General features: G+C 35.8%; 2 protein-coding genes across 3 annotated transcripts in view; one reads left to right on the top strand and one right to left on the bottom strand.

Annotated features, from left to right (window-relative positions):
- Window positions 1–6,317, top strand: part of Smp_166080.1 (striatin, putative) — a gene marked incomplete at its 3' end in the record, with an annotated part of 18,875 nt that extends 12,558 nt beyond the window's left edge. For both annotated transcript variants that reach the window (XM_018791671.1, XM_018791672.1), the window contains 4 exons: window positions 1,088–1,258; window positions 2,583–2,762; window positions 4,107–4,316; window positions 6,139–6,317. In XM_018791671.1, coding sequence (XP_018645187.1) covers window positions 1,088–1,258; window positions 2,583–2,762; window positions 4,107–4,316; window positions 6,139–6,317 — 740 coding nt within the window. The remainder of the gene's footprint in view (window positions 1–1,087; window positions 1,259–2,582; window positions 2,763–4,106; window positions 4,317–6,138) is intronic.
- A 6,331-nt stretch (window positions 6,318–12,648) lies between these two features.
- Smp_166090 (hypothetical protein) lies at window positions 12,649–27,180 on the bottom strand (the record flags this gene model as incomplete). Its single annotated transcript, XM_018791673.1, has 9 exons — window positions 12,649–12,810; window positions 13,756–13,851; window positions 15,377–15,526; window positions 17,342–17,575; window positions 22,029–22,346; window positions 25,738–25,939; window positions 26,654–26,729; window positions 26,934–27,052; window positions 27,110–27,180. The coding sequence occupies 9 exons, from the start codon at window positions 27,178–27,180 to the stop codon at window positions 12,649–12,651; spliced, it is 1,428 nt and encodes a 475-aa protein (XP_018645189.1).
- Window positions 27,181–27,477: the final 297 nt, after the last annotated feature.

A 27,477-nucleotide genomic window follows, 5' to 3' on the forward strand; every position in this document is an offset into this window, starting at 1 on the left:
AGCAGTGGAATCCAGTTTCGTCATCTGGATGTACCCGCATCTCAGAGTTGATGTTCACTCTGGATTCCACTGCTAGCCACTATCCATCTTTGCTTACAATACGTTATCTGTTCAATTTACTCAAATTTTGTGACAATCAAAAATGTCATAAAATACACTGCATATACTCTGGATAAATAACTAATTTATTAGTTAACATGGAAAAAGATATAGATATGTTGGATCAGTATCTGTCAATACATGGTGAATTCATGTGGGTTGAAAGAAATCCATTAGCATGAAACTTTACAAACAGTAAAGTATCGATTGTTTTTGTGTGTGAAGTGAACTGTACTTTCAAAAAAAAAATTCTATTCATCTTGGTACCATTTGAGATTCTTCTACTCTTTTCCTGAAGTTATAATCTTAATTCACATTAGAACATACTTCTTAATGCTGAAGTATCCCAAGTGTCTTTTTTTATTGCCTAAAAAGTAACTATACCCTATAGAAACATAAACAAGAATATCGATTCTATAACAATTAACAAATCTTTCAAAAGTTTGTTTTTTCTTACATTAAGTTTAAGTCAATAATATCAATCCTAGATCGACCAGCATACATTTGAAAAAAAAGAAAATTACACTAATTATTGTTTATCTGTTCAAATATTAATAAACAACTCATTTATCGTAACCAATGGTTGGAGACTGTAGGTGACATGGCTCAGAATCAATCACAATAGCATAGGTGTATACACTTTCTGTCTTCCCTTGAACCTTGAGATTCAAATCGCTTCATAACTTCCTTCCTATATTATATCCTTATATACGACCTTTTATATGCTACCATCACTAAATTAACTACTATGAATTTGGTGTTGATCTTGTTGTGCTAACGAGGTATGGCAACTTGGACCGATGCATATATGTGCCTGGTCCTACGTTGTAACTGACTGACTGAGACAACTTATTACTGATCAAAATAATCAATCACATAAATGCATTTACTGCAATCACATAATTAACAATAAAATACCTTGTGTTGTATTTCAAAATAAAAAAAATTAACTGGGATTTGTTGTATTAAATTCTTATTTTTCTTATAGATTCATCATCATCTGTTTGGTCAATCGCTTTACATCCATCTAGTCCTCTATTACTTGCTGCTCATTCAGATGGTTGTATTGATTTTTGGTCCACTGTAGAAAACCTTGAAAATGATTCGCCAATTTCTCCAGTTCTTTCAGTTCATATGGATCGCCTTATCAAACCTTTAGGTATGTCATTTAATAAAAAATTATTATCAGAAGGGGTTTTGTGGAGATTTAGTATTTTCATAGTTGAAAGCGTGAGTCAATTGAAGCTAGACAACCAAGGAAAACCTGGGAGCACTTGACGGCCGTTTAGTCTTATTATGGGACTCCTCAGCAGTGCGCATCCACGATCCCGCACTCGCGAGATTCGAACCCAGGACCTATCGGTCTCGCGCCAGAGCACTTAACCGATAAACCACTAAACCGACATCCAACGGAGTCCCATAATAGGACAAAATGGCCATCCAGTGCTTCCAGGTTTTCGATGGTGGTCTAGCTTCAATTCACTCACGCTTTCAACTAAGAAAATAAAAACATGTTTATTATCATATTTTCTAGCGTCTATTGAATTGTGTTGTTGTCAGTTCTAAGATAAACTGTGTATATAGCAGATTCAGATGATCTGCACAACATAAATATGTATTTTGAGTTTACCTGTTTTTTTATTCTCAGGAAGTTAGTGGGTCTGTCTATACCGTTTAGAAAAATAATTTCCTTAATTTTAGTGATTATTTGTGCTGTTCAACTGTTGATTTAGACACGTAACCGCTGATTTTGATGTATGTTCATATTCATCACGTTACTATTTCAATGGTATAAATCGAAACCGACTTTATAAACTAACCACAACATTATTTTTAGACTAAAAACTTTCAATGTATATGATTTACATATTCAAGTAATCAAATTGTAATGTGATGGAATTCACTCACCAAATACCGTCTTTGTCTTTGACCTACACGTTGTGTGTTTGTTTAAGGGTTAGTGTTTTAATTCAATGTTTGGCTATTTAGTCAAAGAAATGTGTTATAACTGTTAAATATACTCCTTATTATGATTCAGCTATTACTATTGCTTAGTATTCTTGGACACCAATACACTGGACAAGTCCCCAAATCAGAGCACGGTTGAATAGGAAAGAAATTATATTCCGAATAACAAGGATAGAAGGAAGTAAGAAGCGCGATAAAAAATACGTTAGTAAATTTATAGTTTTTACATAAGTAGATTCTAGAGTCTTCTTCAAGCATCGACTAGCGCTGATTGGATAAGAATTAGCCAATCAGCACGCAGCAACACAATCGTGCTTTAATCCGACGATGTCCCGCTAACAAAATGTATTCATTTCAATAGTACATCGCCCGTGATACTGATGATGATATTTTAAGTGGAAATTCATCTCACAGTTTCTAAATTTTTGTATTATCAGAAACTACTGGGCTAAAAATATTTATTACTATTTGAAATGGTCACGTATAAACACAACATGTGTATTCATTGATTTTAGGTGCTAATGAACCTCAGTTTGGCCGTCCAACCTGTCTTCATTTTTTGGTCAGCCGTCCGGATTCATTAAACGCCTCTCAATGTGTTGTTGGTACTAGCACGGGTTGGTTAGCGCTATTAGACGTTCAGACTGGTCAGTTAATAAATCAAATACCGCCAGCACCTCCCCTGACCAATCCTAGTCGCGATGATCAGCCACTGAATATGGGTATATCAATAAATTGTTTCATTTTAAAATGTATCTAAATTCCCAAATAAGCATATCTCTAAAGGTTATGTACCCTGTGGAATCGACATTTTCTGGATGTATAACTAGTGTGGTGTGGTTTACTTATATCCATATAAGTAGTAATGGTGTTGGTCAGACATAGAATGTATTTTGGCAGAAGTCCGATGAGGGAAGAACTGAAACGAAGCGCAACCGGTAGGAAAATGCACGAACAATAGAATTAGAGAAGAAACAGTGAAGATCGAGACTATTGGGTGTTAATTTGCAAATTGACTGTCCATTGTATGGTTTTCAGAATTTACTGAGATAGTCTGTAACTTTTGCTTAAATACATTCGATTGTCCCCAGTCGTGTTCTGTTCACTACACTAGGACTGGTAAAATCAATGTAATCAAAACTATATTTACTCTTTTAGCGAATTAACTGGTAATTGAGGACTGATTCTCGTTCAGATACAGTTTTCAATTCAATGCTTCTAACTAGGTGCCAAATGAAGGTACCTGTAGCTATATCCAAATTCTGTACTACTGATAATATTTATTACTACAAGCTACGATACTGTTTACTTCGTTAACACTTCATTGGAGATATCGTTACTTATGAGATGGTAGAGACTTGTAACTCAGGTGGATGATTTTGATGGAATTTTGTTCTCTGAGCTGGATGGTTCGGTCGTGCCCAATGGGCAGTTGATTGGAGGTCTGTATCTTACACTTGTTGGTAGAACATGCTAACGAAGACACTCGTGGAGAAAATATTGCTCTCGAGTGGAAGCCTGCCTTTTGGCAAAATTCTCCCATTTTCGATCAAAGAGAAGTGTACTACGCTCATATGATTTTGAGATGGCGGGGATTTGTGGCTCAGGGAAAAAACTCCATCAAAATATCGTTACTTATGTCATAACGTATTTGATATTGTTGAGTATTTCCGACAGCAGTTCCACGGAAAATTACTGCATCAGTTCTCCAAATACATATGTGATGATGCTGTTCTTATGTACTTATCACACTGGTCTAGCTTTTTTGATGCACTTAATTACTCTTTGCGTTTAGTAGGTAATTCAAATAATTTTTTTGTTTAATGTCCTCCATATACATGGTAGTTAGTGCTCTTCATGATTGGGTTATGTACTCGTACATGTATTTTACATCGAACAATCCATCAGTTATATAAAATAAATACGCGCTTAAATATTTTATTCTTAACGGGTCTTATCTAATTATTGTTATTTGAAATAATACTTATTAGCAAACATACCGGTAGCGGGCGAATGTAGTTTACCTTCTGGTTGGACAGAACGTTCACTTAATGCTCTGGGTTCACACCAAACATTATCTCTGGTTATTGGAGCTCATGAAGACCGTTGTATTCGGTTCTATGATATCAATCGCATGTCCGATCGTTCATCAGTTACAAATTCGGCATGTGTAGACGCTATGGTTACACATTTGAATGCCGTTACAAGCCTTGCAGTCGATCCTCACGGTCTGTATTTATTGACTGGAAGTAAGTTTGTACAATAATTTCTGTAAACTTTAATTTTTCATTACGATAAAACGCCTAACATTGCCTATCGATGATCAGTTGTGTATTTTTATGAATTAATCATTCATTTCAAAGTAGAGTTAATATTTTTACTCTATCAGTTGAACAGTTTAACCTCTATTAGAGGCATATAGTAACCTGTCAACTAATGAAACAGCTCAGTGTATTCACTAGTCATATCCACAAACTTGTATTTGATAACTGGCGGCAGAGCTCATGGCGAACTGTCATCTGCTTTGGCGACCTCAAGTGGTTTCCTGCAAGGCTGTCCTCTATCTCTATTTTTGTTTGATTTATTCATAAACGTACTACTAGAAATAACGTTCCCGTCGACTGCATTTTCGGGAATTCATCGCCTTCCAGGAGGTCCACTCGTTGACATAGTCTTGTTTGGTGAAGAGGCTGATAAAATGTAGAGTATTTTGGTAGCACTGAGTAACAATGCCAGAATGTTCTGGATGCTTTTCTCTCCTTCTTAATACAGGCTGTTGCTCCAGGACTGACCTGCGTCAACAGCTGAACTAAGGATAAGGAACGAAGTTATCGAACGCGTCGAAAACCACTTATCTTGGAAGTTTGACCAGCCCCAATAGGCTGGTGTCTGACGAAAACTCTGTGCGGATGCAGAAAGTTGGTTTGAATTTTGCCAACTTACTCACCTATGGTGAAGGCGAGATATCCGTCTATCAATTAAGGGACGAGTGTACTGTGCAGCAGTTCGCTCTGTTCTACTTTACGGCTGTGAAACATGGCCATTAAGAGTAGAAGATACTCGTAAGTTACTAGTATTTGACCACATATGCCTTAGAAATATTGCTCTCATCTGCTGGAATCACCGGGTAAGTAATAGTGAGGTTAGACGCAGGGTATTGGGGAATGATGGTAAATCAGTTGATGAGGTGATGAATCTTCATCGACTGTGATGGTTGGAAGAGAGTTCGGTGTGACTAAACCAAAAAATGGAGTGAATCCATACAGTCACTAACTTCTAGTCTGAGCCATGTTGGTAGATGCAGACTACTTGGTTGGGGTCCACATGACTATCGTAACCAATGGTTTGAGACTGTGTGTGACATGGCTGAGAATCGATCACAATGGTGTTGGTGTATACACTCTCTGTCTTTCGTTAAACCGTGCGATTTAAATGACTTTGTACCTTTCTTTCTACGAACTAATTGTTTCTTCTTGTATTATATCCTTATATACAATCTTTCTTGTATACATTACTACCATTGAATTAACTCTTATGAATTCGGTGTTGATCTTGTTGTACTAATGAGGTGTGGGAACTTGTACCGATGCATATATGTGCGTGGTCCTACTTTGTAGATGACTGACTTACTGGCGGCCTGCTCGAATATCTGGGTTACCTGTTCTTGCCGTCTAGATATTTCAACCTTTCTCTGTACTAGTTACAAAAAAGTACAATCAGAGACGTCGTGGTGGCCATCAATATGGATTGTATAGCATGAACATTATTCAGATGTCGATTCCTGAACTACTAACATCTGAATGGCGACCACTCAATATTTTTGGTCAGGATCGATCAAGTAATAAGAAAAGGAAATTTGTTGCAGTACTTTGTGCTGAGAATTCTATAATATACCAAAAGAATAATATTGAATAAGGCCAATAATAATATTATTAATAATAACTAGTTTGCACCGCTGAATTTCTGTCATAATTTTAATGCGGTTCTCTCTATAGTCCAGTTTGTACACCATATTCATTTCTATTCAATTGTTATCATCACACTCATTTTATCCTTTATATTCTACCTTAGGTCATGATGCCTCTATCCGTGTTTGGGATGTTGAAAGTCGTTCATGTATACAAGAAATGACTAATCATGGATTCAAATATAATGAATCCGTTCATTCAGTAACTTTACATCCACAACTTCCTTTAGCAGCAAGTGCTGGAGCAGATGCTATATGCAAAATTTATGTAACAGCTACATAAATGATTGATTTCATTTCGATGATATTCTCTTCACAAAAATACCCGACCATTTGTAATTTTCGTTTTTATTTCATTTTTTCATTGTTTTCATATGACATTAATGTTCGGTTGATATATTTTTCCCCCCATCTACTGTGTATGTATATCTTTTCATCCCAATGTTTCTTTTTTAATTGTAGAAAAAGTATCTTTATATATAATTTGATCTATTTATCCCATTTTCATACATACCTACCGTAATGTTGGAAAGGCTTTGATAAATATTATAGTATTGCTAACAATTACAGTTTATTAATCACTTGGGGTGTATTCACTTTGTCTATTTATTACGTTTTTGGCACTTTATCGTTTCTTTTGTTGTTAATTTGTTTTCATAAATTTAGTAGTTAGATTTACATTTAGGTTATGCATTGTTACATCCTTCTTCTTTTTCCAAACACATATATACACACTATTCTTTATTATCTAAGCCAGATATTATTGTAGTTTGATTTTTGCAATATATGTTGATGTGTTGAACTCATTTGGAGTTGAGTACGTACGTACCAAATACTCTATTCATCATCATCATTATTAAACTTGGTTGCTTTTATTTTCATATATATACGATCTCTTTTTCCGAATAACTGTTTTATGCTTATTATTTAAAGGATTATTGGTCCATATAAAAGGCGCGGATTGTTCAAAATAGTTGAACAGAATATGCTATTGTGCTTCCTTAGCACATTTGTGTGTTTAAACGTGTTTTCCTTTTCTCTCTGTTTGTTCAGGTTATTCTACTTACTATTGATAATAGGATTAGTGGAATTTCATTAATATCGGAGCATTTTTCTATCATGTGACTTTTGATTTCGTTTTTTGGGTCTATTTTATTGTTGTGAGTAATGTTGTGGTGAAAAGCGTCAGAGATCTTATATTGTTTATTTATTTATTTAAACACATAAATATTGGTACAAGGAAGCACCAGATATATATGCGCCTCACAAATCTCATTCGATTTGTGTGAGGGCTATGATACTGCCCAGGTGCCCAGACTGAAGCAGGTGGTTTTCTTAGGGGGCCACACCCGGAGCCTTTGACCTGAAGGTCTAGTCCACAAGGCAGTGGAGCATCGTGAGGAGATGCAGTCCCATGGTAGCCGGTGATCAATGATTGATTCGTACGCCATTTGTTCCTTCAGGATACTGGAGCCCATGTACACCATTGGTTTGGAATCAGGGTTTTCCAACTCCTCTAGGTGGATCCTTCGTGTCCACCAACCAGGTTAAAGCGCCGGACATTCGCTTTTCGTCCTCTCAATTTCGTAAACAACACCCCCGCCACGAGAAGGCAGTGAGTAGGACTTCCCTAGCAGAGACTATATATTCGCTGGCCATGTGAGAGCATTTCGAAAGGGAGAGCAGACTCCGCACTTTTGGCCGTACCAGGGCATTTGGGGGCGATCTTATATTGATACTTAACGCACTACGCGCTAACTCCCTAAACTGACTGCTTAAGCTAGATGATACGAGTGAAAAAGTAAGTTTATTGGACTACCGAATAACATGCATGGATACTCATATACATTTCCACTCCTTAGAAAATTAATCCATTTCTTGGCCAATGATATGCGTTTGTCATTCTAGTCATTTTTGATTGCCATCAAGTAACTCTCTCAATTAGTTACTGATTGACACACTATATCACCATTCTTGTAACGGTCCAGCTACTCTTTTTGCTTAGGATTTGTGAACACTACTTCACTTGACACGTCCCTAGATCAGAAGACGGTTGATCATGAAGGTAATTCTATTCCAAATAAACAAGGTTGAATGGTAATATGTAGGTATTACAATAAGAAAAGCGTTAGTATATTTGTAAGTTACTATTTCAGATAAGCGTTGCGGGTAGGCAAGCATGTTTTTCCATAAATAAATATATCGTAGAACTGATCTTAGAGCAGTTTATAAATTTCCACATAGTTGTCAGGAGCATATTTCTGAGTCTAAGGTAAATCCTAGTCACTCGTCGTATGTTAACAAATTTTGACCTTCGAAGAAAAGATTTCTAATTTCAAACTTGACATAGGGATCATAATCCACTTTTCTAATTTCAGAGATGCTATGAAAACTTATTATTTTCCCCGTATTTGCGGTAAACACTTCATTTATTTGGCCTATCCTCGTTCTTATGTGGGATGTCTTTATGAGCAAATACATGGTCATGCCGTTTGGAATGTGATGCACATATAAATAACATCGTGAGTTGATTCTGTTGCTGTATTAGGCGCCAGTTTTTCTTGAAGGAGAAACTGTAAACCCGATCAGACGGTTTGTCATTAGTTTTACCATGGCCATGGGGCTGTTACTCAGTACCTCAACACTGTATTATGATAGCTGATTAGAGGTAGTTTTATAGTTTATATAACAGATTAACTTTAGTCAGATAATTGAAAACCGGGAAGCAATTGGTCACTGTTTTGTTCTTGTACTAATATGGCGAGACTAAACTATATGAACGAGTGAATCAGAAGCTTTCGAGGGTCTTCAAGGTCACGGCGCTAAGTTCGGTACCTGATGCTTACGTACGGTCGGTTTACAACGGGTTTTGGAGAAGACGTGATAATTCAGCGTCTAGAAGAGAAGTGATCATAAGATTTTGGCGCGAAATTCAATTATCCATTTGCATAAATAGAGATGTGGCATTAAAGCTGATGTCAGTTTGTATTGAAAACCCTAAGTATAATTCTTAACCTTAACCATGAGCTGTAAATCATAATTTGAATTCTTCACACAGGTTTATAACCCTCATTTAGTCCTAGTTATTATGTTGATACTCTCAGAGTCACTCTAGCGTCCCTCAAAGGTCGTCCATAATTTATAGTCTCATCCTAAACCATACCAACAACATTGAAGCTATGTGGTCGAGGCCAAAAGAATTTTTGAGACCTTATCATGCTTCCAGAGGTCGACTACTATGGAACCACATGGTGAGTTCCTGTACCTGATGCACTATGACTTTAGAACTTCTAAACCTATATCTAACCTTGATGAGTTTTTGAGTCATATGAAAGAACAGTATCCCCTTTTTTGAGTTTTGTATAATATATTCTTACTGTATGCTAACTGTCTTCTGATTGGCTAATATTTCTCAAGGTCATTCGTCCAAAGGTCGTCCATATAGTTTAGTCTCGCCTACTAGAATTCTCAATGTTGTTCATCTATAACCTGGCGGGAATCGAACCCAGGGTCTAGGTATCGCTGTTAGCAGTTAAATTTTAGACCACTGAAGCAGCAGGCAATAGTTTACAATCAATTGGCGATATTGCGCAACCATTCTCTAATCCCTTTTGTCGTTAACTGTCTCACACTCAGTATGTTTGGACTCCACTGTATTCAATGGAGCTGACCTATTCAGCAGTTTCCCAAAGTATTCTACTCATCTGTTCTTCTGTTCTTGAAACTCAGCGACTGTCTTGTTTTCTTTGTCCAAGACTGGTCTCTCTGGTTTACTATATTTCCCTACCAGTTTCTTCGTTGTGTCATATAGTTGTTTGATATTCTGTTCACGTTCAGCTTTTTCTGACGTCGTTGTTAGGTCTCCAATGTATTTCTGCTTGTCAGCTCCAATGCTCTTCTTCACTTGTTGGCTACTGTGTACTCAACTCTTATTCGATTGCTGTTGATTGCTGTATTCTCGTTCTTCCTTCATACTTGTCCGGGGTTCCCATGGAGATCCATTTCTTATGATGATGGTTCTTGTGGCCGAGAACCTCCTGACACGTTGAAGTAAATGCTTCTTCCATCCCTTTCCACTTGTTCCCTATCGTGATTTCTTCCTTCAGTAGATCATGTACAGCTTGAAACCTGTTGTTGAGAGTTAACTTGAATAGGTTGAGCTTTTCAGTATCTCGAAGGAAGGCTGTAATGAACCTTTGTAATGCTGTTCCCCCAGTTGTCCAGTGTTTCTTTAGTTTCAGTTTCATCTTGGCCACAACCAGGTGGTGATCTGAAGCTATGTAAGCTCCTCTTCTTGTTCTCACATCTTCCATTGTCCTTCGGAATTTTTTTTGATACAAATATGATCTATCTGGTTCTCTGTTGTGTGGTCCGGCGAGATCCATGTAGCTTTGTGTATGCGTTGGTGTGGAAATGTCGTTCCGCCTATAACCAATTTGTTGAATGCAAGTATCTCACCATTATAGTTCTTCTCTCCCAGTTAGGTCGTATTGTCCCATGATATCTTAGTACACAGTGTCGTCCATTCTAACTTTAGCGTTTAGATCTCCCATCAGGGTGGTGAGGTCCTTCCTAGAGCACTTAGCTATGATTGATTGCAGACTAGAGTAGAACTGATCTTTATTTTCATCGTTGCTATCATTCATTGGTGCATAACGTTGTACAACATTCATTATGATTACCTCCTTCTTTGTTGTAACTGATGCTTTGATGGATCGGGGTCCATGAGATTCCCATCCTATAAGTGCATTTCGTGCTTCTTAGGACGGCATCGGAACAACTTGAGTGTGTGGAGCAATTTCTTCTTCGTGACTGGAGTACAGAAGCATCTCTCCTGTATCTAGCCTTTGGTGTCCAACTTGGGTCCAATGGGTTTAATTTATTCTAAGAACCGCCAAGTTGGCTCTTTATTTTCGCAGTTATTTGATTGTTCCTCACGGTCTCCTGCATTGTCCGGACATTCCATGTACCTATATTAATTGTTGCTCTGGTTGTTAGAATGAGCATGGGCCTCGTGACTGCCGAACAATCTGGGCGTTCTTCTTGATTCGTCATAATTCTTCCTTTAACTTGGAGAGTAGAGTTTAAATGGTTTAAATTGTTTATTCTGGTTAGTGCGATTTTAGCAAGGTTGTTTTTTAAGGTATGTGGTTACTGACCACATGTCGCATCAAAGTTCTGCGTGTGTGCTTTGGACCGGCAGTTACTGTAGAAGAGCTACAGGCGGAGCTGATGATTTAATTACTTTTAGTATATTGGATTCATGGAGCTTGACGTGTATCCATTTAGATAGGAATAATAGAATTTCTTGACAATGATTAGTTGTCATTTACCTTCACTCGTGTACGCTTACAAACAGTTTGTCTGTGATGAATTTTTCTAAAATGAAAGATACATTTGAAGTCGATGTAATTATCTATAATTCTGTTCAAATTAAGCAGCAAAGTATATCAATCATTCTAGTCGTTCTACTTTAATTTTGCACTAACGAGCTGCCTCGTCTAATTACATGCAGTTAATTTCCATAATTAATTAGCCGAGATAAAAAGATTGAAATTGAAAATTTATTGTAATGTTTGTACAGTACACACAACAAGAAATGCAGGAGAAGACGACCAGTGTAGCAGCAGTAGGTCTCAATATACACAAAGGGAAAAGCAAGATTCTCCGATACAACACAGAATGCACAAATCGAATTACATTTGACGAAGAAGCTCTGGAGGATGTGAAAACCTTTACAAATCTATGCAGCATCATTGATGAACACGGTAGATCTAATGCAGATGTGAGGGCGAGGATCGGCAGAAGAACATCTGGAACTCAAAGCAACTGTCAATCAAAGTCAGAGTTTTCAACACATGTGTCAAGACAGTTCTACTGTATGGGTCGGAAACTTGGAGAACTACGAAAGCCATCATCCAGAAGATATAGGTGTTTACCAACAGTTGTCTACGCAAGATATTTCGGGTCCGTTAGCCAGATATTATCAGCAACAATATACTGTTAAAGAGAACAAACCAGATTTCATCGGAGGAAGAAATCAGGAAAAAAGCCCTGGAAGTGGATAGGAGACACACTGAGGAAAGCACCCAAGGCAAGCCCTCACACGGAATCCTGAATGTCGAAGGAAAAGCGAAAGACCAAAGAACACATTACCCCAAGAAATGGAGACGGACAACAATTCGAGGGAAGACTGAAGACAGACTGGGTTAGTGTTTATATTCAATATTCAAATTATTCTCATCAAAAATACTTTTGTTTAAATACATTTTTGGCGGTATTTATGTCTAATGGTTATACAAAATCATTGTTTATGTACATAAAATAAGTAATAAAAAGGATTAATAGTATTAGAAAAAACAAGAAAAGATGAAAATGAATAATGAGAATTTAGTTTATATATATATATATATATATATATATATATATATAGATATAGATTCGAACCCAGGATCTATCACTCTCGCGCCAGAGCACTTAACCGATAGACCACTGATTCTGCCGGCATCCAGTAGTGTTAATGTCTAACTTCAATCAATCCATGAAGTTTCTATTTGAAATCAATAAAACAGTTGTGGTTTTTTCAATAAAAAGAGAAAAAAAAAGATCATCAATCATAAATTTCTTCTCCATTGTGGTATCATTCTTCCAGTATTTACACTTAAATCAAGACCTTGATTAATAATAGTTTGTTCTTTTGGTTGAGTTAAACGAATTTCCCATCCTTTTGTTAATTGACATAAACGTTGTGGATCACGTGTAACTTGTATATTAGTCTGTTTAATAATAATAAAGAAATAAAGTGATTATGAAGGTGAAAATAACCTGTCTAATTATAAAAACTAAATGTAGAGTAATGGTTAAAGTAACCTACTTTCAAACAGTCCGTAGATCATAGGCTTCAATATTGTTCCACCTACTTCAATTCAAGAATTAGGTTTAGTTGACCAGCCTTCACACAAATTAGTGTATCACATGGTCAAAAATGTAATAATCTACTTGGTAGATGAATTCTAATCAAAACATAATATATAAGATCTAAGGTGAAAATTAACTCCGCCTGTAGCTCTTATAGAGTTACTACCGGTCCCAAGCCAGGGTAAAGGAGGAGGGTTGGGCATGGGGTTAACGACTCCATCCTGTAGAAAACTAGTTTGCTGAAAAAACGCTAACCAGAACTGGTTGGTGGCCTATGCTCCTCCAAGAAGGGTAACAAGAGTAAGTAAGTAATTTGAAAATTGATGTTTACTTGCTACAGAAATGAATAATAAGAGAGCAGTCATTCAGTTATATACAACTTAAAATCTAGTACAAATGTTGACAAGTTATATTTAAAATTCTAAGAGAACCTATAACGTTTCATACAACCGGAACCCCTTTTTTTCTTGTTTTCAAACTGAATAACCAAATGAAGACATTGGTGAATGGTTCTTCAACTTTGTAGATTGGTTGGAGTTAGATAATAACGCCATTAGATGCCGGCTCAGTGGTCTAGTGGTTAAGTGCTCGCGCGCGAGACTGATAGCTTCTAGGTTCAAATCTCGCGAGGCGGGATCGTGGATGCGCACCGCTGAGAAGTTCTGTACTAGAACGAAACGGCCATCCAGTGCTTCCAGGTTTTCCATGGTGGTCTAGCGTCAATTGACTCATGATTTCAATTATATGAATAACCAACTGTAAAAGTTTTCATTTTTTTATTTTAAAAGAAATTTTTCACTAACCTTAATTGGAATTTGTTCTAATAATTCTTGTCGAGGAATTTCTGCTTGTTGTTTAGCTTTTTTACGTGAAGATAATTGATTCAGTTGAGTAATTATCTACATAAAATGTGATTCATAATGATTGAAGAAAAACAAAACAATTTAGTTTAGTTTATTTATTACTATTATTAATGTTTGATACAATCTTGTGGTTATAAGCAAAGATGGATAGTGGCTAGCAGTGGAATCGAGATTGACGCGCGTTTCGTCCTATTTGGGACTAGTCAGCTGAATGTACCTGCATCTCAGAGTTGATATTCACTCTGAGACACGAACCCACTAACTTTCACTTCAAACACTATCACGTTATCCACTCATCTACGGAGTCCTGATAGTCACCTGCTTGTGCAACGGGATGAAGGTGATCAGTCTCTTGTTGGCATATATGCATACTGTGTGTACCCCGTTGCACAAACAGGTGACTATCAGAACTCAGTAGCTAAGTGGATAACACGATGGCGTTTAAAGCGGATGGTACTGGGTTCGATTCTCGGAGTGATCATCAACTCTGACATGGGGGTACATCCATCTGACGATCCCCAAATAGGACGAAACGCGCGTCAAACTGTATTCCATTGCTAGCCACTATCCATCTTTGCTTATAATACTTGTGAATTAAAGCAATATCCAGGCAATGCACACAGTATTCTTATTATTTGATACTATCTTGTAGTTAGTCACATATTCTTAGTAGTTGAATTCAAGCCAAATGTTTTGTGTATGTGTGTATATGTTGGAAATATGTTAAATATGTACCTAAATAGAAATAAATACGATTCAATTTGAACTAATAAATATGTAAAATGATGTAAATCATTCATGAATCTTTTTTCTTATGGAGAAATAAATGTGTCATCATTTCATCATTCATTTCACATAGTAACTGATTATTATAATCATGATTATGTTTACTCTGTCAAGTTATTAATTTTGACACCGATATATTAAGAAGTATAGTGAATTGATTTTGTTAGAAATAAATTTTCTATCCATTTGTAGGTAGCAGAAATGTGCCATTTACATGCCCTCAAATGCCTTGGTACGGTTGAGAGTGGGGAGAGTCCGCTCTCTCACTCTCGAAATGCTCTCATATGGCCACGCGTATATAGCTTCTGCAAGCGAAGTCCTACTCACCGCATTCTTGTGGAAGGGTGGGGTGTTGTTTACGAAATTGAGAGGACGAAAAGCGAATGTCCGGCGCTTCAACCTGGTTGGTGGAAACGGAAAGTTCACGTAGGGGAGTTAGAAAACCCTGATTCCAAACCAATGGTGAACATGGTCTCCAGTATTCTGAGGGAACAAATGGCGTATGAATCAATCGTTGGTCACTGGCTTCCATGGAACTGCATCTCCTCAAGATGCTCCAAAGCTTTGTGGATCAGATCTTTAGGTCAAACGTTCGGGGTGTGGCCCTCTGAGTAAACCATCTACTTCAGTTTGGGCACCTGGGCAGTATCATAGCCCTCATACAAATCAAATGAGATTTGTGTGGTGCATATGTATCTGGTGCCCCCTTTGTACCAATATATATGTGTTTATATCAATAAATAAGTCATAAATAAAATAAAGAAAACAATTTTACTCTTTGCTCAATTCGACTAGCAGCATCATTAATCTTTTGTTGACGAATTTGTTGTTCCATTTTTGTTTGAATCTTTAATTGATGAAGTGCAGTTAATTTCTCAGCCATTTTCTCTTGTTTATATAAAGAGATTTTATGTTGAATTTTCGCCTTGAATAATAACAAAAATAAATATTGGTATATACATATTGTAATATTTTGCAGCCAAACCAAAACGTGGCATCAGTGTTTGAAGTCATTAACTTGTAGTCTAAGCCATGTTGACAGATGCAGACTACTTGGTTGGGATCCGCGTGACTATCTTAACCAATGGTTGGAGACTCTAGGTGACATGGCTCAGAATCGTTCACAATGGCGTAGGTGTATACACTCTTTATCTTCCCTTAAACCTTGAGAATAAAATTGCTTTATATCTGTCTTCTTTCCTGTACTGTATCCTTATATACAACCTATCTTTTATATACTACCACCACTAAATTAACTATTTCTATGAATCCGGTGTTCATCTTGTTGTGCTAACGAGGTAATGGCAACTTGGACCGATGCATAAATGTGCCTGGTCCTATGTTGTAGCTGACTGACTGACTGATTGTAATATTTTGCATAGAACATCAAACAAAAAAAAACAGACACTGGGATGGAACTTCAGCATTAAATACATGCAAATGAACACATTAAAATAGTATTGGTATGTTTGAAGTAAAGATATCACTATTCAATACAACTTGACTCATTCTTGATTTTACTGATAATTGGTTAACAAATTTAAACTTTAAGCTTTTTGTATAAGAACTTCCATCTAAATTGGAACGAATAGTTTCATAGTATTTCGGCGTCCAGTTCATGTGAGACTTTAAATAGGAAGAATATGTATTTGTGAAATCTCAGCGAATGAATTTGAAGTAAAACCAACGTTTCGTCTGGCAATCTGCTCCAAGCTTTTTCAAGGAAATAAACTTCTTGTTTACCAACTATGAATTAAAATTCGTTTTAACGGATTGACAGGGGAATGTTATGTGTACTTATTTGATTTAACTAAATGTTTACAATCTATCATTTTGTTAAATACTTATATCATCTTCGGATATTGGTACGGGTGACCTGTTATGCAAAGTCGGTCGAATTAAACTGGATAGAACACTTGCTCTTTGAGGTTTTAAGTTGACAGCTTAATCTATTAGGTACCAGTAAGATCAAAATTATAGAATTTTAAGTAAGATATCACAGGTGTATCCCCTATTCCATTGAATTGTGATGTCAATAAGCCATTTTCATTATAAAACCTGTTACAACATTGAGACGGTTTGTCGTTACGAAATGTAAAATACTTCAGCAGAAATACTTCAGTTTCTAGTCTATTTTCCCTTTGATATACACTGGAGAAATAATACACAAGTTTCTTCTGTAATCCTCTATTGAGGCTTTAATGCCAGTAAAATAACTTGAAACAATAAACTGAGTTATCTATTGAGCCGCTGAGTCAGGAAACTTCTCTTAACTGATAAATCTTATTTACTGATATTTATCGTACACAATTGTTTATCAAAAGGAGGTTTTATGGAGATTTTCAGTAATTTTATATAGTTGAGATCATGAGTCAATTGAAGCTAGACCATCATGGAAAACCTGAAAGCACTGGACGGCCGTTTCGTCCTGTAGCGGGACTCCTCAGCAGTGTGCATCCACAATGTCGCCTCACGAGATTCGAACACAGGACCTATCGGTCTCGCGCCAGAGCACTTAACCGATAGACCACTGAGCCGGCCGGCATCCAACTATTTTGATGTGTAACCTCAACCAATCCACGAAATAGCGCACTGTTGAGGAGTCCCACAATAGGACAAAACGGCCGTCTAGTGCTTCCAAGTTTTCGATGGTGGTCTAGCTTCAACTGACTCATGATCTCAACTACATACAATGGTATATATATAAATATGTGTTTATTAATGAATACATATAACATACTTGTCTTTTACGTTTCAATTCTAATTCAGTTTGTTTTGATTGAATTTCAGCTTGTTTTTTTAATAATTCTGCTTGTTTCTTCATTTTTTCTCTTTGATTACGCCATAATTCTAATTCTGCTTTTCTAGCTTCTAATTGACTTATTGATAAATGTTGTTTGATTGGTGTTCTTATGGTATCATTATGATCATCATTTTTCTCTTCTGATTGTTTTTTATTTTGCATATTTAAACGCTGAAAGAGTTTATAAAAGATTCAGTTTACAATATTATTGATATTGAATTGTTTTCATATAACTAAACTTGACGTGATTGTACTCCAATGATCATGGCTTCTCATTAGAAAGGCGATCGATAAACAGAGAATTCCCTGTCAAAACTAGTCACTAGTGAATACATGAGAAGTATCAGTATAGAGTACTGATAATTATCACGTGCTTATGAGTGAATAGCTTCGAGAATGAATTTATAGAGTTCAAGTGAGAAACTGTGACCAGTGGAGTTTAACCGTATCAGGTGCGAGGCAGTAAGTTACCTACAGAAGACAATGAAAGATAGTCACGCGATATCGCGGATTGATTAAAGTAAGACCGTAAAATCATTCGATGTTGGCTAAGTATTCTAGAGTTTAAGCACTGGCAGGTTCTGGGTTCAAGTCCTATGTGCAAGATCATGAATGAGTACTTATGGCAGGTTCCATACTAAAACGAAACGGCCACTCAATGCCTCCAGGTTTTTAATGGTGGCCTAACACTGATTAGTTCATGATACTGAACGATCAACGGAAACCTACGATGATAAAAACGAAACGTTTTTTCACTAGATACCAGTACTGAAATGGATTTCTGACTTTCAGTGAAAATCATCCATATGAATGGAGTTATAGATGCTTTCCAACAATATTAGCGTCTTATCATTAATTAATTGAAGTTAGGTTTGTAAGCTTGAGAAAAATGGTCATCCAATCAAAAGTTACGGTTTTGTAGCAGTTGTTCAGAATGAAGTTATACCAGTCACCAAACTTCTGAATATCAGTCAACTGAATGGTTATACATAGTCAATCACCGATAGTATCATTTTGTAATATTCTTCATGATTAAATTAAATTCCTTGGACAAATCACATTTGTAAGAGACATCATTAAATGCTTTTTAAGAACATGTATTTAATTATTGTCATTCTGGCATTGGATACCCATAGACAGTTGCTCAACAATATATCATCAATTAACGCTATTGTTTGATACTTATTTACTTACGCCTGTTACCTCACGTGGAGGAGCATAGGCCACCCACCAGTTCTGGTTAGCGTTGTTTCAGCGAGTTAGTTTTCTACAGGATGGGGTCGCTAACCGCATTCCCGACCCTCCTACTTTACCCTGGCTTGGGACCGGCAGTGACTCTATAAGAGCTACAAGCGGAGTTTTATTGTTTGATGCATAAACAATTTTCTCAAATGAAAACTTTTATCTACATAATTTCATGCGATAATTTCTTTTATCACTGAATCAATCAACGTAAACCATTCAATAATATATACATTATAGCTTTAAGTTAGTTGCTAAGTAACACTTCATTAAATTAACAATTCAAGTATTATTTATTTTAGAAGGGGGTTTTGTGGAGCTTATAGTAATTTTATATGGTTGAAATCCTGAGTCAATTGAGGCTAGACAACCATGGAAAACCTGGAAGCACTGGACATTAACGCCGGTGGATACCGACTAAGTGGTCTATCGGTTAAGCGCTCGCGCACGAGACTAGTAAGTCCTGGGTTCGAATCTCGTGAGACGAGATCGTAGATGAGCACAGCTGAGGAATCACACAATAGGACGAAACGGTCGTTCAGTGCTTCCAGGTTTTCCGTGGTGGTCTAGCTTAAATTGACTCATGAGCTCGAGAAATGTTAAAATCCGAGTTCATTCATGGGATTCGCTTATGACAGGAACAATAGACCATCATCAAATATTCACCCTCTCAGCTAATCATTATCTAAATCTTGTATTTTACTGTATTTGACATCATCTATTCTACATACTTAATAATTTCCCTGCGTATAATTTATGACTTCAGTAGTGCTCATTCACGATCTCGCCCGTGTGGTTCGAACCCAGGACCTTCGGTCTCGCGCTGAGGAATTCCATAATAGGACGAAACAGCCATCCAGTACTTCTTAATATTTCATGATGGTCTAACTGCAATCGATTCATGATCTCAGCAACAACAACAAAAATATCATTTCGTTGATATTTTGTATAACAAAATCACTATGGCACCAGAAATTTGCTATGTCACTAACAAACGCATATCAAACTCTTTATATATTGAGAAAGCAAAACTATTTCATTTATTCAATCACCAACTAACTATCACCAACATTCTATAGTATACTATTCAACTAATAAATTGATCAATATTGAACAATAAAACTATAACAATGTAACATTTCAATGAACACCGTTATCAATCGTTTCTCTTTTTTTCTTTTTTTTCTTATCGAGTTTTATCGATTTATTCTTACAAGAAAAGAAAAATTAAAAAAAAAGAATTTTCTTTCTATGTTAGATGATTGAAAAGTGTGAAATGATTGATTTATGATATACATTTTTTAGAAAATGTAGAATACAATGATTGTAAAAAGGTTTTGAACAAGGATGATTTAAATATGCAATTCAGTAGTATATATGATGTAACAGTAGTTTTATGAGTAATATAATGAATACATGATTAAGTAATTCTAGTAAGACAAGATATTCTCCAGTCCTATCATGGAGTGAATACCCTACTCATTAGTCTATTCTGTATTGCTTCTAAGGATTTCTTGCATATGATAGAATCATCGTGAGAGTATTGCTAGGTGGTCTGGTAATTGATCATATTACAACTTCGTTAACAACACTTATTCTACACTAAGGACTATATGATAAATAGCATTCTTTACTGCTTCTCGGTGATCTATCCTACAAATATCTAGTGGAGCCAGGAACCTCTCGTTGATAACGCCTTCGACTGTGAAACTAAGTAACTAAGGTTGAATGGTTTCATAAGTTTCCTCAATACTCTAAATATACCGCATTAAAGAGTGCCGATCTGAAGGAAACTAATGTTTAGGACTTCAACCATGACTTGATATACTAAAACCTATTCACTTCAGTTAAATACACTTTAAATTAATATTTTTTTAAAGGGACTTAAAAAGGATCACACCAAGTTATTACATTAATCCAATTTATCTACATGATTAATATGAACTTTGAGTTATATTATATGAGTTTCTAACTAATCAACCCTTCTATTATAAGAACTAGTGAAAATGAATGAATAGGCACGACAACAACAAACTGCATTACAGCACTCAATTTTAACCAAAACATTTGATTTGTCCAAGAATGACTTATTTCTGATTGATCTATATAAAATAAATAAGTAGTATATAATTGAAATCATGAGTCAATTTAAGCTAGACCACCACGGAAAACCTGGAAGCACTGAACGACCGTTTCGTCCTATTGTGTGATTCCTCAGCTGTGCTCATCCACGATCTCGTCTCACGAGATTCGAACCCAGGACTTACTAGTCTCGTGCGCGAGCGCTTAACCGATAGACCACTCAGTCGGCATCCAACGGTGTTAATGTCTAACTTCAACCGATCCACGAAATTGAGAGACATATTCACCATTGTGTTCAGTGAGTTACTATCCCCCAACAGACCCGGTTTTAACCCCACCGGTCACTGCTTCTCACTAGAACTCCAGGATATACCTCTTGAAGCCAGTCACCAGTGAGCATATGTTGATTAGTATCAGAAGAGGTTTTGTGGATATAGTTGAGATCATAAGTCAATTAAAGCGCATCGCTGAGGAGTCCCACAACGGGACGAAACGGCCGTCTAGTGCTTCCAGGTTTTCCATGTTCGTCTAGCCTCAATTGACTCATGATCTTAACTCTTGAAATTTCTCTGTTATCACGATTAAATTTTATATCTTCTGAAACTACTTACTATTAGTAAGTAACATTAAGTGTTTCTACTAATTAAATTCACTAGGTATTGTTTACGTGAATTTCCCCTTAGATGCTTAGGACTACAATTGATCAGTCTCTCATATGCACATATGCATCCTATGCAGACTGCCTCGATATTGCCTAATTCACACGTATGGTAAGCAAAAATGGATAGTGGATAGCAATGGAATCTAGGACGCGCGTTTCGTTCTATCAGGACTCAGTATCTAAGTGGATAATGCGATGGCTTTTAAAGCGAACTGTACTGGTTTGAAGTCCTAGAGTGAACATCAACTCGGATGGAGATACATCCAGCTGACAAGTCCTAAACAGAACGAAATGCGTGTCCGGAATTCCATTGCTAGCTACTATCCACCTTTGCTTATAATATTACTATTAATTGTTGTGATTTGATGTACTGTCCCGACAAAGCGTACAATAAAAAATAAATCATACTAGGAATAGTAAAAACGTTGTCATTAAACAGAATTTGAATTTTAAGAAAGAATCTATCATAAAAACTTAAAGAAGGACCGGGTCTTTTTCCTAACCCAATACGTTTTCCAAACAAGATCCATAGATGATTAATTTGCCTAATCTGTAACAGTATTGCAACAGTTAGATTGGTAGAACAAGAATATGATTAGTTAACATTGAATGGTATACATATATATGTATGACACCTACCCGATTCTCACTCCATTTTTTAATGGCATTACGTTTTGCATTTTCAAGCCGCTGAAATTCTTTCCACCATTTCACATGTTCAGCTACTTGTTCTGGTGTTTTAGTCATTATTATATTAGCAAGTTCATGATGAAATGCATGTATATTACTATTGACAATACCCTCATTTGTTTTATCCGCACTTTCATCTTCTACTGTTTGTTGGTCGTCATTATCTCTTGTTGAAGTATTCAATTCTATTTCTTGATAATGATGATTGTTTAGATCTTCATTTTCAGGATTTTGAAGGTCATTTATCAATTTTTCAGGATTTTTTAACTCATTTCTATATTTAAATTTTTGAATTTTGTAATGTTTTAAAAATTTAAAATGTTCATCTTCAGTCCAACCACCAGTTCGTCCTCCATGATTATCTAGGAAGTTCTATAAAATTCAGGAAGGAATTAAACGTCCAGTGGTTTTACACAAAGTTACATTTATTGATGTTTTAAATAATCCAATATTACTTTCGAACAATAAGAACTAAGAGAATCAGAGGATCCGGTTTTTTTTATGTGAATAACCTTATGCGATTGTGTTAGCGGGACATAGATTGGATTAAAACATGTTTCATGCATGATGGTGTTGCTGAACGCTGATTGGATAAGAATTAGCCAATCAGCTCTAGTCGTTGCTTGGAGAAGACTCTAGAAGCTTCTCATGTAAAAACTATAATCATACTAACGGTTTTTCTTATTGCGCTTCTTACTTCCATCTATCCTTGTTTTTTTGGAATGTAATTTCTTCCCTATTCAACCGTGTTCTGATTTGGGGACTTGTCCAGTGTATTGATGTCCAAGGATACTAAGCAATAGTGATAGCTGGGTCATAATAAGGAAAATATATATTAGTAATTATAACAGATTGATATAAGGATAATGTACCTGAACTAAAGAACTGTCAGGGTAGGTTAAACATTTGAATAAAGTTTATATTCCGTGGTATTATACTTTCTTATTTGACGAATCTAAGTTTTCCACTTTACCCACCATATTTTTCTGAATCAGTAGAGTTTTATATGCCTTCCGTAATCATATGACAGTACTAGCTAAATATGAAGGGACCAATCATTTTCGTATTATGTAAGAGCTAAATCAATAGTATAGAAAAAATAACAAGATTATCAGGAAATGGTTTTTCTGCTGTGGGTAAACAGGGGTCATTTAAAAGCTCATGAGTATAAGTATCGTTGTGCTGTCTCAAGAATGAAGTACTTATTAGTATGTACCATCGATTTCATAATGAATTAAGATGGTCTTATAGTGAGTATTTTACTTTGCAAAAATTCAATGATTCATATTTCTTCATTTCGTTAATAAGAGATGTAATATTGTCATCTCAGAATGGATCTATGTTATAAAATGTCCAACTAAATTATTGCTGTTATTATCATAATTGTTCGCTACATAGTAAGTATATTTACTAAATAAAGTATTGTAGCCCTTTCATATCTTTACTTGAGTGCATGGATTTTACCCGACCATTGCTGCTACCTTGACTTGGTGGTCGAACATGCTTATCGTGATGAACCAATCAAGCTATACTGGCTGGAACAATCGTTCCTCAAGGTCCTACCATGCCAGACATGTCAAGACTAAAGGCAGCAGACCCTAGGTCCGAAGGCGAAGTCGTACTGTTGACTGTACAGAGGTGTGACGGCAGTAAGATGTTTTCTTCAGACAACCAGCATAACAGCGATGCTGCCTTCCCACAAGAAGGCTGGGGTTAGAAAAGGTCGACCCTAAAAATGCACACCTCGCCTTATCCCACGGATATCCGTCTCCGGCGGTAGTAAGATCCCAACAAGTACAGAGCTAACACAAAAATTACCTACAAAAAGGTCGTGTGTGACCGACCTCAAGCAGTTGTCCATTGAGCACTGTGGTCACGCTCTCAGGTCATTAAGACCACTTCTAACTTAATTTCCTTTTCAGGTTCCTCTAGAGGAACCCTTCCACGGTGTGGGCAACCGGGAAGTGATAACTGCCCTCATACCTCTAACACAACTCAAGACTAACTGACTGGCATGGATTTTAATGTATTGACGTTTTATTCTATCAGAATATTTACAAAAAGAAATATATGAATGAATTAGATGGCTAATATCCTATTAAATAACACTTGTTTGGAGTTTGCAAGATTTTAGATGTCTGTCTACAGCCACATTATTAATGACCCTGTTGACTGCTTTCAGAACTCTATACGAAACAGCATGATCGTTTCTTAATAGATAGGGTGAGAATAATAGAGTACAATAAAGAATAATAGGTAATATGCAAGAAACAACAAATCACAACAATTAATGTCGAGTAGTGCAGAAAGTATGAAGCCTCTTTATATGGAAAGCCAGATTGAAAACTTTTTCCGATAACAATAAACTATGAAAAGGTCAAGAAAGATCAGAGGAAACACTTAAAACAATATAAATGACCTTAGACACAGTTTTTATTACAGAATCTCTAATAGTACAAACTTCATGAGATACCAACAAGTTGTTTAAGTGTAGTTCATATCTCGGGCTAAAATAAACGGTTTGAAATTTAAAAGGATTGAATGTGAGACATTTAGCAACAGACTATTGTTCAATAAGAGGCAAGAAATCATTTATTTTAAAGAGATGGGAAGAGGTAGAAATCTGCATACATACAGTGAGGTAATCCGCATATTTGACAAAAGTGTTTTTTGGGGAAGATGACAGACCATACGGAAAAAAAGATAACGGAAGAGTGGAAAAAACAGCTCTTTGTGGCAAACCTTCTTGAATCAGTAGAGTCGTTGAACACTTTCTTCCGAATACACTGTACCGTTCTCTTCCAGAGAAGTAAGAACATAGCCAGTTAGTTACCCAACTGTCTGTGTAGACACTGAATAACTTGTTAAGTAGTAGTTGTCTTGGAATAGAGTTCAAGGCAGAAGTATAATTTAGAAATGTGCATCGAAACTACTTCTTACCCTTAACCAAGATGTATAGTGTATTATAATACAGAACAATAACAGTACATATATCATAGGTTAATTTTAAAAAAACTACAAAAAATATGTGATACAGGATTATCAGCGATTGTTGCACAGAAAAGTAAACTCATTATTAAATTTGAAGAAATAAGGCTGGATTCAATGTATGATGTAATTAAGAACTAATACATCCATCGTCAAGAAGGTACAAGAATTTATAAATAGTTGTCTACGCAAAATACTCAACATCCATTGGCCGGATACTATCAGCAACAGCCTTCTGTGGGAGAGAACAAACCAGCTTCCATCTGAAGATGAAATTAGGAAAAGACGTTGGAAGTGGATCGGACATACATTCAGGAAATCACCAATGTGCATTACAAGGCAATCCCTAGCTTGGAATCCGGAAGGGAAGCGGAAAAGAGGAAGGCTAAGGAACACATTACGCCGGGAAATAGAAGCAGATATGAAAAGGATGAATGTTAACTGGAAAGAACTGGAAAGGAAGGCCCAGAACAGAGTTGGACGGAGAATACTAGTGAGCGGCCTATGCTCCTCGACGAGGGGTAACAGGCGTAAGTAAGTAAGAAGGAGTACTCTAAAACGTTTTTATTTTCTTAACAGCTACTTTTACTAATTCCAGCTGATAATGTGGGGGATAATATGTTTTTATTTCGTTAAAATTTTCATCTTCCATTTACTGAAATATACTTACCTGAAATTCGTTTATTTCATTAGGTAAAGTTTTATTTGCACTACTAAAATGTGTCAATAAATTGGTTGATTGTTCTCTATTTTGAAGTTTTGAATTCATTCTATCCGATATTTTTGAATCATTCTCCCAAAAACTTATTCGATGCTCCATATTTAAACAATCTTGCCATAATTCAACTTCTTGTTGAAGTAATGCTTCAGCACTAATCATTATGATAAAATAAATATACAAAAATAACCATTTAAGAACATTTTCAATAGTTGTAAAATTTCCTAACAAGGTCAAGATAATTATCAATATATAATACCGACATGATATTCTTATGCAATACGTGAATAGATCTGCAAAAGTTTCGACCTCTGTTCATGCTTCTTTTAACGTTTAAGCCAAACTAATTCGATATATTTCAGGAACTCAAATTTACCCAGATTGTATTCTTAAACCAATTAGCGTAGTGCGTAAAAAAGTTATCAGTGAGTTTATTCAGTTGTTAGTAATTGTTTGTCTCAAAACCGGATAATATGCATCGAATGTCCAACATATAATTTCTAGATATCAGTTGTCTAGGAGGTGATCGTGATCGAAATCTGTGGATTAACCTACTCAGTGTATAAACTAACAATAAAGTAAAACCTACTTAATAATAATATGCAGAAATAGCTATCAAAACATACTTTACTCAGAGTTTTTCTTTTTTCGACATCATTTGGTAAGTCTTAATGGGAAATTGGAAGGTAGACAACATATTTTAGTGTTCTTTTTATAAAAACCAGGGTTCTCAGTTCGCTCAATATACTGATGTTTAGATTTTAGCCAATTCTTTAAATTAATAAACCGCGTTTAGATTAGTGGATTCCATAACATAATGAAGGTGCTGAGCGTCATAAAAAATAACACAAAAAGTCAAGTGACTTACATCATTCTCTCCTCTGTTTTGTATTCTGTTAGAATGTCTTCAATACTTTTCAGTAGATCTTGTAACTCTTTTACAACTATGAAAAATATCACAAATTATTTCAATGCTACAAACAATTTCCATGATTTATTTGTTTATTTGCAATTTGTGATTTTTTTAAGCTGAATGATTCGACCAATGTACGAAATTTGAACAGTTTGTTATAGTATTTTTTGCCTAAAGATACGTAAGAACATTGTATATATTTATTACTTAACAACGGTCCAATCAAACAACATACCATCCGTCAAGAGAGTTGATTTTAAATCTTGAGAATATTCTAAGATGGATTTAATGTCCTTGTGATGTAGAGATAATTTGCTCAATAATTGAATAGAATCTTTGTATAACTTTTTTGATCTTGAACACATCAAAAAGCAAAAATATGCGGCAAGATTAATAATTTTAATTACTTACTGATAATCTAGTTGACGCAGATCAGAAGGGGAATCAGTTTGAAAATGAATTTTACGTCCTGTTTCCACCATTTGACTGTTTTAAAGAACCTTCTGAGAAGAAAATTTGTGCAGCATGTACTATTAGTTAGTTGTTTCAGAAAAAGATGGCCAAGTATTTATCATTCACAAAAGTGTATATTCATCTTGAAGTTTACTCACAGATATTTACAGTATTCTAAAAAATAACAAGAATTAAGAACTAAATACTATTGGTTATTGTAAGTAATACTTGTGAAAACATCGAAATGTACCAGACCATATTAATCTCAAGTAAATTTCGTCAAAGCGCTTTTTCAAATAAGTTTGTTATCAAAAGCCGAAGTTCAG

Source organism: Schistosoma mansoni (assembly GCF_000237925.1).
Source record: "Schistosoma mansoni, WGS project CABG00000000 data, chromosome 1 unplaced supercontig 0135, strain Puerto Rico, whole genome shotgun sequence".
NCBI lineage: Eukaryota > Metazoa > Platyhelminthes > Trematoda > Strigeidida > Schistosomatidae > Schistosoma > Schistosoma mansoni.